This window comes from Ranitomeya variabilis, chromosome 7 (genome assembly GCF_051348905.1).
Source record: "Ranitomeya variabilis isolate aRanVar5 chromosome 7, aRanVar5.hap1, whole genome shotgun sequence".
Taxonomy (NCBI): Eukaryota; Metazoa; Chordata; class Amphibia; order Anura; family Dendrobatidae; genus Ranitomeya; species Ranitomeya variabilis.
This window is the reverse complement of record NC_135238.1, coordinates 51,118,846-51,133,029: the sequence shown is the minus strand read 5'-3', so window position 1 is coordinate 51,133,029 and position 14,184 is coordinate 51,118,846. Positions and strand designations below refer to the sequence as shown.

At 47.2% G+C, this 14,184-nt stretch overlaps 1 protein-coding gene across 1 annotated transcript; it reads right to left on the bottom strand.

The window, feature by feature from the left end:
- Nucleotides 1-2,141: 2,141 nt before the first annotated feature.
- Nucleotides 2,142-12,384, bottom strand: GDE1 (glycerophosphodiester phosphodiesterase 1). The gene is made up of 6 exons (XM_077275066.1): nucleotides 12,015-12,384; nucleotides 11,215-11,390; nucleotides 7,397-7,502; nucleotides 5,194-5,286; nucleotides 4,333-4,544; nucleotides 2,142-3,954 (listed from the first exon to the last, which is right to left on the bottom strand). Exons 1-6 carry the CDS (start codon nucleotides 12,264-12,266, stop codon nucleotides 3,807-3,809), a joined length of 987 nt encoding a protein of 328 aa, XP_077131181.1. The 5' UTR covers nucleotides 12,267-12,384; the 3' UTR covers nucleotides 2,142-3,806.
- Nucleotides 12,385-14,184: the final 1,800 nt, after the last annotated feature.

Below are 14,184 nucleotides of genomic sequence, written 5' to 3'. Positions count from 1 at the left end.
CCTGACTTTGATGCGGGCTCCGAAGCTGAGCCTGCACCTTTCCCCACACATGACAATCAGCTGTCGTGCATTTAACAGCTGTGGGTGGATCGGTGCTCCACCCACGGCTGTTAACCAGTTAAAGTCACTGACAGGCCATAAAAGTGTATCATTCTGGCCGGTCATCAGCACGCCTATCACGTGATCATGGGGCACCGATGGGCTGTCATGACATCCGGGGATCTGCAGAAGACCCCTTGCCTCACATTACGATACTCCTACAAACACCAGCTCGTTGTCAGTGTTCATAGGTCATGATTTCTGCTATACATAGCCTAAGCAATCGCACGGTCACAGCTTCAAGTCTCATAAGGAGACCATGAAATAAAGTAAAAAGTGATTTTTAAAAAAAAAAAATATTAAAAAAACCCGCAAGTTTAAGTCACGCCCCTTCTGCCCAATTTAAAATAATGAGCAACCCACATATTTAATATTGCTGCATTCACAAGTGTCCAGTCTATCAAAATATATAGTAAATTATTTCAATCGGTAAACGGCGTAATAAGGAAAAAAAAATAAAAATGCCAGAATTACGTTTTTTGGTCGCTGCAACATTGCAACAATGGTATCAATAATAACATCAGCTCAGGTCGTTTGAACAAACTGTGAAAAGTAGTCATTGTGCTGTTTGGTATCATGGCGGGTACCACACTGTACATGGAGCAAACAAAGCTAAGGAGAGAGCTGAAAAAGAGAAGAAATAAGTGACCTGAGAACAGGGTTCTTCCATGTCATCCCACAGGACAGGAATTAAATCATTTTATTAGACCGAACTTGGGCCTGTGCGAGTGAATGAAGTGTGACCCCGGCCTGCCCCCTGTTGGTGAATATTAGGTAATCTGAGAAATCATGAGATCAACTCTGGAATTGGCAAATAATTTATTTTAAGATCCAGTTACCTACAACACATATGTAGAAGTAATTGCTTACTTACAAGCACTGTTCAAGACTTCCCCCTCACAGAAGCAGCGCCCCTCTTGTTCACTGGTGGTGTTTGGTATTGCAGCTTAGAGGGGTTGTATAAGCACAGACTATTGATGACCAATCCACAACTGCTCCTATCAAAAGGACGGGACCTGTGCTGCAGCACTGCTACACAATGTCCATTCAAATAAATGGGACTAAACATGGTGTCGGTCCGGTGACACCTGGACATGTCATGGGACAAAATGAACATTGGGTGGGCATATATTGTGTGACCCTTGGCATTTAGTCAGCAACAGGGTTACACGCCGTAGCACAAGACTCATCATGGGAGAACCAGGCAGCACTAATGGTGGAGTAATAACTTTAATTGGGATTATTACGACTAATTTGCTGTAAGTTTAGATATAGACTGCTTGTTTCTGTCATGCTGTTAATAAAGTTTGTTACAAAACAAAAGTCTTGATAATATCATGTGTTTTTTTTCTTAGCTAACTTTATTAACAACATCACCTAGACACTTTTTTTTTTCCTTGTGTAACTTTATTAACAATGTCAATAATGACAGACCTGATAGAAACACTTCAGAATTTCCTTTCAAACTGCTATTCACCGGTCAGATACCTGGACGGGGTTAACTAATGATGCCAAGTTCTCCTTTGGAGGCTCTACACAGAATTATTTTTTTTTTTTAGACACCAAATGCAGCACCAGTCACAGGAAGACATGTCAGTAGAATATTAAAGGGGTATTCTCATCTCCTAGATATGTAGAAGGTGTAATAATATTAGCAAATACCTCCAATAAGAAATGTAGTATAGTTCTTCTGATTCATTATGTCTCTTTCCTCATGTACAGGCATTGCAGGACCTTAGGTATCCATGGTTACGACCACTAGCAGTCACTAGTCAGTGGTTGTAACCAAGGATACCTAAGGTCCTGCAATGCCTGCGCACGAGGAAAGAGACTTAGGGAATCAGAAGAACTATACTACATTTCTTTTTGGAGGTATTTGCTAATAGTATTATTATTACACTTACTATATATTGGGATAGGATCTTAGAGATGAGTGTACCCCTTTAAGTCCAAGCTTATCACACAAGTGAATGGTTTCCTATTCTGCGTACACATGAAATTAATCTGGGATACCTTTTAGACTTAAAGGAACAGGCAACTAGCAAAAGTGACAGATTTATTATAAAGGACAAAAACAGTGCATAAGAAATGAAGGCGGAGTGTGAACTGGCTGCTATGGGGAACATTTCCTAAAATCTTCAGCAGCTGAATGTCACTGGGTTATGCAGCTGGACAATGACCACCAGGATACGTTCCCACACACTGGGGGTCCGCTGTGGATTTTGCAGCGGATTTGTGGAAAGTCCGCATCGGCGGTCACTGATTGGGTGGATTTTCTGCAGGCTGCGCCCTGTGCAATCCATAGGGCGACGTCCATGTTGAAAATTTATGTCACAAAATGACATTCTGCAGATATCAAATCTGCACCCAAGCTGAATTTCCGCACGTGGATTCAATTTCTGGACGGAAAATCGGCAACAAATCTAACCTGGGTGAACGTATGCCTAAAGAGGTTCTGCAACAGCAATGTGAAAGACTGATCACCTCACTTAGGCCCCTTACACACATCAGTTTTTTGCCGTCAGTCATAATCCGTTGGCTCCAAGGATCGACAGATCCGTCGCAGAATGTGAAAAACTGGTGCGACGGATTCGTTTTTTCGACGGATCTGACTAGGGAGCCTGGCTAATTAGATCTGAAAAAAATCGGAGCATGCTCAGCTAAAAAAAACGGAATCCGTCAGTCATTTGATGGATCCAGCACTCATAGGCTTCCATTCTAGCAAACGACGGACGGCGACGTATCTGTCGCTGTCCGTTTTTTCGACGGAGACAAAAAACGTTACTTTGTCCGTCGTCTTCGGCCTCCAGACAAACAATTTTCGACGGATCCGGCGAACGACGGATGAAACGTGAGGCCATCCGTCACTAATACAAGTCTATGAGAAAATAAACGGATCCAGCGGCATCAGTCGCCAGATCCTTTTTTTTTCTTCCAAAATTCGACAGATTGCGACTGATGGCAAAAAACTGATGTGTGAAAGGGGCCTTAGCTGGCCATACACATTAGATAGTAGTGGAATGATCAGCTCTAGTGATGAGCGAACGTGCTTTGATATGGTATTATCTGAGCATGCTCTGGTGCTAAGAGTGTCTTCGGCGTGCTCGAAAAATGTTAACGTCCCCACGGCTGCATGTCTCACGGCTGTTCGACAGAAGCAACACATGCAGGGGTTGTCTAACAACCAGGCAATCCATGCATATCGTGTTCTCCAATTTTGTGATTTCCTAATCCTTTCTATATACATCCATAAAATCCATTCTTAAAATATGATTCTGAGGTTGTAAGACACCGATCCTGAGAGCGATCTACGGTTATGGACGGATCTCATGAAGGAGTGATTCTATGATCATGGCTGATGGAGTCCATAGATCAGATCTCTTGTATTGCACGTCTTTCCTGAGGTATTTCAGCAGATCCCAATATATATCTATTATTTCTGATTAATGGTCATCACATTCATTAACAATAAGTTTCAAGCATCACACATATTGGTGGGATTTTACCTTCTATGCCTTTACGGTGAGTCCACCTTCTCGGCAGCAGAAGGCTCCTAACCAGTGAGGTGGGCTCGGATGGACCACCCTCATAAAATCATCTTTTAAAGGCTTAAGACAAAGTGGTCAACAACATAAAATTACATAATGGATGACCCTAAAATGATTTAATATCCTTATTCTGCTGCGGGCAGCACCTTGGTGGGCGTCTCAGTAGTGAGGGTCACAATCCTCTACTAAGCTGTCACTGATGAAGTTGCTGTGCAGGACGTGGTCGCTGTGAAGCTTCTCCGTGGCTGTATTAACCGTCCACGCCACCACTTCAATGCCTCTCTTGTTCCACTTCTCCACGTAATTTCTGTAAGGTAGAGTGACATTATGTTAGGTCTCCATTCACACCATTAGGTCTCCATTCTGTCAGTCCATGAAGATCGGACCACGCTCGGTTGTCATCCGAGTGCAGTCTGATTTTTTTCATTATCGGAGGCAAATTGTGCTTGACCTCATTGATTTTCTGACGCATTTGATCTGATGGATTACACTTGGGCCAAAACTACGGTCATCTGCACGAACCCGTAGTGGGATGACTAGTCTGGAGAAAACAACAATAACCCCCTCGACTAGTCAACCAATAATTAGCACAGTTAAAAAATTGCCACACCGTGTGAATTTGGCCCTAGGCATCAATGGTCCCCTAAACGTTCACTCCCCATCATGACCAATAAAGTGACCTTACTGTGAAATGTAATTCTTCTGCATTAAGAAGGCCGACACTCCACAGAAATTCCACAGGACGTGGTGCAGCGCCCAGTCCAGCAGGACATCCATCGAGACGTAGAAGTAATGCTTCCAAATGGAGTCGAAGCGAGGCGTACCATCCCCGAGATGGCTGAGGCTCCACGGCCTGTGTGTCAGAGCGGTGACTACATTGACGTCTGCTTGTCTCATCTGCAGATTAAACAACATCGAAAGAATAAAAAGTTTGGAAGGAACAGCAGAAATGGCCATCTCATTTTGTCCTTTCTGTATCCCACAGTATATAAAGTAGAAAATAATCAATGCCGCAAATAGCGATGGGCGACCGCTCAGCTTATACTTTGCTCTAAAGCTCCACTGGTGCAATGACAACTGGTGAGAAGATATGATGATCTTCAGTGATGAAATTAGAGCAATGATCCCTTTAAGGGTAAGTCCAAATGCAGTGGATTTGGTACAAATTTTGCACCACAAATCCATAGCAAATTATAGCACATTGCACAAAGGTGGAGCTTGGATGATGCCATGCACATGATGCAGAAATTGACATGCTTTTTCTGTTACAAAACGTTCATGGACTTTAGCAGCAGCAAAATCCGCAGAAAAATCCCCATGGAATTGCTACGTCTGGACTTAGAATTAATAGACAGATACGGACGCTATTGGAAACATTGCATAAAGCACAGGACAGAATATTTGGGCCCTGTCTTAAACATTGCGCACATACTGTGAAAATGGGCACATTAGAGTGAGGCGCTGTCACTGACATCACATTCATTGGGGGCAGGTCTGAGAGGGGCAAACCTCTTATTGCAGTGAATGTTAGCAATTTGCCACTTACTTTATAAATAACACTTGGTTCAAAAGAACAGACAATGCTGCAATTGTAGAGACGTGGAAAGTCCATGTACATCTTCCTGAGAGCGTCAGCAGCCTGAAAAAGAAGAATACTCCATTATCCACAGGCAGAGGAGAGGTTAGATTATTACTGAATATGCATCCACCAGCCAGTGAAATAAGCAAAAAATAACAGAAGCAGCAGCATGTCTTCACTCCAAGAATCATGTTTCTATCACAGATTTCCAATTAAAAGCGAGAATCAATTAGGATCGGGTAGACCTGTCCTGCCACATTCATGTGAACAGTGTAATACTATAGTTTGACCACTAGATGTCAGAAGTCTATTTGCAGTCCCCACTCAATAGAACTACAGTGACCTCATCATTGGGGTTTTGTTTGGGACAGAAGTGTGAAATTAAAGGGGTTGTCCAGAGGAAACAAGTTATCACCTATCCACAGAATAAGTGATATCTTATTGATCGGGGAGGGTGCAACCATCGAGACCCACACCGATAGACAAAACAGGGCCCTTTTAACCTAGTTAGAATGAAGCGGAGGTGCACATGCTCTACCGTCACTCCATACATTCTCTATGGGGCTGCTGAGCTCGGCTTTTTCCGTCAGCCACATGGACGATGAATGGAGCAGCAGTCAGGCAACCAACCTCTGTTTTGTAACAGGGGACACAGATTTGGATTTGGTCTTTCTCAGCTGCGATCTATGTGATGTCATGGAGTATGAGGTCACTGGAGTTCACCAAGGCAGTCATAGTTACGCAGACTTCAACACAGCCACATGTGGATCTTAACAAGCACTGAACTACTGCGCCGCGAGCCGCACTGAACCACTCCGACGCGTGCCGCACTGAACCACTCCGACGCGTGCCGCACTGAACCACTCCGACGCGTGCCGCACTGAACCACTCCGACGCGTGCCGCACTGAACCACTCCGACGCGTGCCGCACTGAACCACTCCGACGCGCGCCGCACTGAACCACTCCGACGCGCGCCACCGGCCGAGACGCTGCCTGTATTTTAAATCAACTTTCTCGGAACACCCTTATTGTTCACGGTGGGCTGAAGCAATCATCTATTGGATCCAAGATACCCAGAATAACCAAGTGTCTGGACACCTACTGTACAACTAGGAAGGTTTAATCTATATTGTTTATACCATACTCTAACTACCTCACTTATTAACTGCCTCAGTGATATATGACAGCGGTGGATGGTCAGACATCTCTCTGACTACACACTATCCGACATACCAATTACCCCCCTGTATTTGTAAGTATAAAATCCCCCTTGTGCGATCTTCCCATAGCACGATTTTTTTTTTAATCTAAGGGGGATACAAATTCTGCTTTCTTCTGATCGGTGCAGGTCTCAGGTGTGGGACACCCACTGATCCTCAAGTTTATCACCTGTGATGTGGATAGGTGATAGCTTGTTTTCATAAGACAACCTCTTTAACAAACATGTATGCCCGTCTCCGCCATCTAATCACAGAATACAGATGCCAGATACGGGCCTGCATTCTGCTCATTGCACAAGGCTAGAAGCCGCTGTGACCATGAATTCTCTGCACTCTCTTACTCATAGGCCACGGTCACACGTTCAGTATTTGGTCAGTATTTTACCTCAGTATTTGTAAGCCAAAACCAGGAGGTGATAAATACAGAAGTGGTGACGTGTTACTATTATACTTTTCCTCTGATTGTTCCTCTCCTGGTTTTGGCTTACAAATACTGAGGTAAAAAACGAATCAAATACTCAACGTATGAACGTGGCCTAATAGAAACACGTCACCACTTCTGTATTTTTCACTCACTCCTTGTTTTGGCTTACTAACACTGAGGTAAAAAAATCACCAAATACTGAGAGTGTGAACGTGGCCATAAAGAGAGGGATTAGTTTAAAATGGTTGCCCCAAGATTAATCATGTGGTCACATACTACGTGTTCTTTTTGCTCCCTCTCAGGACATGCACCTAATGTGTCAAGGTCTGGTGAGAATATTAAAGGGCCGTAGACAAGACCATTAATAACCCCCCACTATTGTAATGATGATCTCTGTTATCAGCTCGCACCATGTTCATACAAGTACTCGGTGTTTTGTAGCAGTGGGGAGGACAGTGACATTAGGGATAACCCCCGGCCCTCCATATTGGTCCTCCGTGTACTGTACCATCAGGTTATTATTACCTGAGCCGCATGGCCTTTAACATCAAAGTAGATCACTAAATTGTGACGGAAACATTCCTCAACAGCTTCCTGCAGCGTTGGCACCTTCTCGTTATTATACAGATGCCTGGGAAGAATGAGAAGAACAATATATGACGATGCTACCACTATGGGTGCAACATTGCAAAGGGCTTGTAACAACAACTAACTCTACAATCTACATTCTCAAGAATGGAAGGATTTTTAATTTTAATTCAATTTGTTTTTTTATTTTAATTTTGTTTAATGCTCATTACCTAGGTTACCTACCACTTGCGCAGAATATGAGTGGTGGTCGGTCTCCTACATAAAGGAGCGCAGTGCTTACAAGCTCTTTTCTTTACAGCTTATAAGTGCTGCTCTGAAGATTGGCCGGTTCGCTGCCTCTGCTTGCTGCATTGGAGGGCGCACAATTCGGGCCAGAGGTGCAATGAAGCCACTGGTCAGAACTGTTTATCAGTCAGGAGGTCAGCGGCCCCCCGGCAAGCAGAGAGGCTGGTGCGCTCCTGAATAATGAACGTGAGACAACCCCTTCAATTTCCCAAACTCATAAAGTAATTTAGGCTTAATGAAAGTGAGACTTTAGAGACAGGACTTTACATTTTTATGATTACTTTCTTAAAGGGAATGTTTCACCAGGTTTTTGCCATGTAATCTGACAGCAGCATGATGTAGGGTTAGAAACACTGACTCCAGAAATGTATCACTTACTTTACGGGGTGCAGCAGTTTTGATAAAATCCCTGTTTTCTCTGCTGCAGATCCCAGAATGCTGAGCCCTGTATAACCCCACCCACAACAGTGATTGGACAGAACGCTGCCAATCAGTGATGGGGGCGGGGTTACACAGAGCAGTTGACTAGGAGGCACGACACACCTAGTCCTGTAAGAATAACCTCCTGATGATAAAACAGATTTTTATTGAAACAGCAGCACACAGCCCGGTAAGTGACATATCAATGGAATCGGTCTTAGACCCTACATTATGCTGCTCTCAGATTACAAAGCTATTGACAGATTCCATTTCATTGCTCTCTGTAGCAGTTATTCTCATACTGAGCTCTAAATCATTTGCATAGAGGTAGATTTTACAATTCTGAGTGTCTGTAACCGCCACTAGAGGGAGCTCACTGCATATGGAGCCCAATATATGACCAGTATATAGTACGCTCCCCCTAGTGGTTGCTTCATTCCCAGGAATGCTATAGATCGCAGAGATCGGACTTCCGTCAGTCAGAAAGTAATGGGACATCCTAGCGATAAGCCACCACTTTAGAAGACGGGAAAGTCTTTTTAAAAAACTAAGGCAAATTCCAAAGCTTCCACTACAAATTGCAGGTCGATATTTGCTGCTATGACGGCTCCGACTTTCCATGATGAATATTATTGTCGGTGTCCCGGAATGTTACGTACCAGCTGATAGCAATGCTAAGTATGGCTACACCCCTGATCAGCACCTTGATGGGCACATACCGCACATGCCAGGATGCCTGCACTAGAGAAACAGGTTCTGGGGGATCGGATCCACGTGTACACACTTCAGCTATTGTGTCACACATCTGTCTGCCGTGTCTACAAGACGAGGATGACTGGCTGCAGCGGTAATCAGTGGCGATTCTCTCTGTAAAATACGGGGGACTGGCAGCTTTACACCAGGAGAAATGCCCCAGTGTGTCATCAATATTCAGCACCGCCACACTGGTGGGAAAACGTGGCTGTCCACTGGTGGAAGGATATCCAGCACCATATTTAAGACAGGCAATCTGCATCATGTCTTAGAGGGTCCTCCGGTGCGGACCCCAGGTACAGGCGATCATGTGACCACAAGTATGTGATTTGCTACGTCTGGCCACATTCTGACTAGACGTGTCCAGCTTCCCTCAATACACTTGCATTGATCGAGGCCGCGCACGTCTAGTCGGCATGTGACTTCATGTATGCAAATCGCATACTTGCTGTTATGATCACGCAGCACCGGCACCTGAGAATCCTCATAGTGAGCAGTGAGCGCGCCGTGAGGGCTACATAGAATGACTGCAGACTTGTACCCTAAGGCCAGAGTAGTGCGTTACGTAGCGCTCTTGTAGTTTACAGATTTTTGACGACTTTCATAGCAGAGTTGGATTACGTGTCGCCATACATGCGGAGAGCGAACACTTCTGGAGACTATCTCCTTAATTTGTGACCCCTGTATTTTTAAGCTATGCAGGAGGCGAGTCCAGGCGGCCGGGGCTCGGGGTAATTTCCTACTTCTTAACAGTGTTTAGAGCGTTTTATGGCCTCCGGCAGAGCGCGGTGGATTTTACAAGCTGGGGCGGATCCCCAGACATAGGGGCTTTACACGTTATCTTTACCAGGGTCTATAAAACGCTGAAGTTTTTCTTCAATGTTAGATAAGAACTTTAATAAGAAAAAATGTTCACGAGTGCTGATAAAGGACAAGCCCCGCTATGGGGCCGCTCCATAGAACACTGCCCAGCGCACATGGGAGGCTGCGGCCATAGCCTTGATACCATACACCTCTACTAAGCCAGACTCCTGCTATGCCCAACTTTATAGGGCTCTGTATTAGGATGGCAAAACTTAGAAAGTGTTGTCAAACAATGACATGTGCAACCTGGCAGGAATCAGTAGACAGCACCATCCTGACAACTTTCCTCCAGACTGCAGCCAGGTAAAATTGCTCACACCCCATAATCACAATGGTGCCCTAATGCCACATTGTGCCCATATTTAGTATCTGCTGCCATCGTAATGGCAGGAGAGCGCACGGGTCAAGGAGAGCGCAAGGGCCAAGGAGAGCCCACGGGCAAGGGGAGCGCACGGTCCGAGGGGAGAGAACGGGCGAGGAGAGCGCACGGGCGAGGAGAGTGTACAGGCCAAGGAGAGCGCACGAGCCAAGGAGAGCGCACGAGCCAAGGAGAGCGCACGAGCCAAGGAGAGCGCACGAGCCAAGGAGAGCGCACGGGCCAAGGGGAGCGCACGGGCCAAGGGGAGCGCACGGGCCGGGGGGAGCGCACGGGCCAGGGGGAGCGCACGGGCCGGGGGGAGCGCACGGGCCGGGGGGAGAGCACGGGCCGGGGGGAGAGCACGGGCCGGGGGGAGAGCACGGGCCGGGGGGAGAGCACGGGCGAGGAGAGCGCACAGGCCAAGGAGAGCGCACGGGCCAAGGAGGGCAAAAGGGCAAGGAGAGCGCACGGGCCAAAGAGAGCGCACGGGCCGGGGGGAGAGCACGGGCCGGGGGGAGAGCACGGGCGAGGAGAGCGCACAGGCCAAGGAGAGCGCACGGGCCAAGGAGGGCAAAAGGGCAAGGAGAGCGCACGGGCCAAAGAGAGCGCGCGGGCGAGGGGAGCGCGCGGGTGAGGGGAGCGCGCGGGGCGAGGGGAGAGCTCGGGCCGGGGGGAGAGCTCGGGCCGGGGGGAGAGCTCGGGCCGGGGGGGAGAGCTCGGGCGAGGGGGGAGAGCACGGGCGAGGGGGGAGAGCACGGGCGAGGGGAGCGCACGGGCGAGGGGAGCGCACGGGTGAGGGGAGCGCACGGGCGAGGGGAGCGCACGGGCGAGGGGAGCGCACGGGCGAGGGGAGCGCACGGGCGAGGAGAGCACAAGGACAAGGGGAGCGCAAGGGCCAGGTGAGCGCACGGGCCAAGGAGAGCACACGGGCAACTTATGTCTCATCAGTGCCCCTGCGTCTAGAGGAATGGCCAAATACTGTGAACTTGTATTGTCATGCCATTAAGATTTTCCAATATGGCTGCATTACTTGTGATGTGCAGAAAATAAGATGTCAGACGTCCACACTAACCCCAAGCGATGGTTGGCAGCGGGATTCAGCTTCCTGATTTCAGCAAAAGTAAGGTCACTTAGTTTTCCGCGGCCGTCCGTCGTCCGATCTACCGTGTCGTCGTGCATGAGAATAGGAACTCCATCTTTTGTAAACTCCAGGTCCAGCTCCACCGCGACAGCGCCATTCTGTGCTGCCTGGAACAAGAAGCCATGAAACAAACGGGTAAAACAAATCCGCAAATGTCAAACTGCACCCAGAGAATTTAGCGGGGGCTCCATAAATATGGCCACGTATAAATGGCAGACATCTGCCCCAGAACATTTCTGTCCGGGTGCATCGGGCTCAGGAGCTGAACCTCTCCAAACACGGAGGGTGCCGGCTGTGATACACAGACAACACCTGCCTCTAACGGCGGCGACTGGAGCTCGCGCTGATCACTGCTGGGTAACCGCGGCTTTCAATCACTGCGCTTATTAAGTAGGGCGAGCCTGATGGCACGTATGTATGTTGGAAAAAAGTTGGATCTATTAAAATACAACATAATATAACCCTCAGGGTAAACTGGATGATAGCAGCAAAAACATTTTTTCTGCACAAAATTACAACTCCTGCAAAAAAACAAACCCAGCACTTGTATGTCTATGGAAACCTAAAGGCCATGGCCTGAGAGAGGGGAAGTGAGGAAGGAAGGGGCAAAAACAGGGCGGCTGCAAAGGGAAGAGGCTGGAAATGGATGAGGAAGCTTTCCATTCAGTGACAGCAAGCGGCGATCACTGCCGGGGTGATGGCGGCCCGTGCTACTACGGGCACATACTGACCAGGCTGATGGCGGCCAGCGTGTTCTCAGGGGCATCGTGGGCGCCTCCTCGGTGGGCGATGGGCGACACCTTCCCCCGGGGCTTCAGCACCTGCTGTGCCCGGGACTCGGGGACCGGCTGGAACCTGAACAGCACGAGCAGGAGGTAGAGGCCGCCGGTCAGGACGCCGGACACCTGGGGGCTGCGGGTGACGAGGAGCAGCAGCACGAACACGGAGCTGAAGGACAGCAGCAGACCCTCACCCCACAGCATGGCGACCACCGAGCCGGGCCGCCCCGCCCTCACCAGCCTATACCCGGTAGTGACTGAGGCGGAGAGATGGCGGCCAGGGACTCTCCCTGCACAATGGCTGATGTCACTGCACACAGTGTGTACATAGGACTAATGATAGGGGTCAGCAGGGTGGGATATATATAGTGCACTGTGTACACAGCTACAGGGGTCAGCAGGGTGGGATATATATATATATATATATATATATATATAGTGCACTGTGTACATACGGGACTAATGATAGGGGTCAGCAGGGTGGGAGATATATAGTGCACGGTGTACACAGCTACAGGGGTCAGCGGGGTGGGATATATATAGTGCACGGTGTACACAGCTACAGGGGTCAGCAGGGTGGGATATATATAGTGCACGGTGTACACAGCTACAGGGGTCAGCAGGGTGGGAGATATATAGTGCACTGTGCACACAGCTACAGGGGTCAGCAGGGTGGGATATATATATATAGTGCACTGTGCACACAGCTACAGGGGTCAGCAGGGTGGGATATATATAGTGCACTGTGCACACAGCTACAGGGGTCAGCAGGGTGGGATATATATATATAGTGCACTGTGTACACAGCTACAGGGGTCAGCAGGGTGGGATATATATATACAGTGCACGGTGTACACAGCTACAGGGGTCAGCAGGGTGGAATATATATATACAGTGCACGGTGTACACAGCTACAGGGGTCAGCAGGGTGGGAGATATATATAGTGCACTGTGCACACAGCTACAGGGGTCAGCAGGGTGGGAGATATATATATATATATATATATATATATATATATATATATATATATATATATATATATATAGTGCACCATGTACATACGGGACTAATGACAGGGGTCAGCAGGGTGGGATACATATATATATATATATATATATACACATATACAGTGCACTATGTACACAGCTACAGGGGTCAGCGGGGTGGGATATATACAGTTAGGTCCATATATATTTGGACAGAGACAACATTTTTCTAATTTTGGTTATAGACTTTACCACAATGAATTTTAAACAAAACAATTCAGATGCAGTTGAAGTTCAGACTTTCAGCTTTCATTTGAGGGTATCCACATTAAAATTGGATGAAGGGTTTAGGAGTTTCAGATCCTTAACATGTGCCACCCTGTTTTTAAAGGGACCAAAAGTAATTGGACAGAATCAATAATTTTAAATAAAATGTTCATTTCTAGTACTTGGTTGAAAACCCTTTGTTGGCAATGACTGCCTGAAGTCTTGAACTCATGGACATCATCAGACGCTGTGTTTCCTCCTTTTTGATGCTCTGCCAGGCCTTCACTGTGGTGGTTTTCAGTTGCTGTTTGTTTGTGGCCTTTCTGTCTGAAGTTTAGTCTTTAACAAGTGAAATGCTGCTCAATTGGGTTGAGATCAGGTGACTGACTTGGCCATTCAAAATATTCCACTTCTTTGCTTTAATAAACTCCTGGGTTGCTTTGGCTTTATGTTTTGGGTCATTGTCCATCTGTAGTATGAAACGACGACCAATCAGTTTGGCTGCATTTGGCTGGATCTGAGCACACAGTGTAGCTCTGAATACCTCAGAATTCATTCGGCTGCTTCTGTCCTGTGTCACATCATCAATAAACACTAGTGACCCAGTGCCACTGGCAGCCATGCATGCCCAAGCCATCACACTGCCTCCGCCGTGTTTTACAGATGATGTGGTATGCTTTGGATCATGAGCTGTACCACGCCTTCGCCATACTTTTCTCTTTCCATCATTCTGGTAGAGGTTGATCTTGGTTTAATCTGTCCAAAGAATGTTCTTCCAGAACTGTGCTGGCTTTTTTAGTTGTTTTTTTTTAGCAAAGTCCAGTCTAGCCTTTTTATTCTTGATGCTTATGAGTGGCTTGCACCGTGC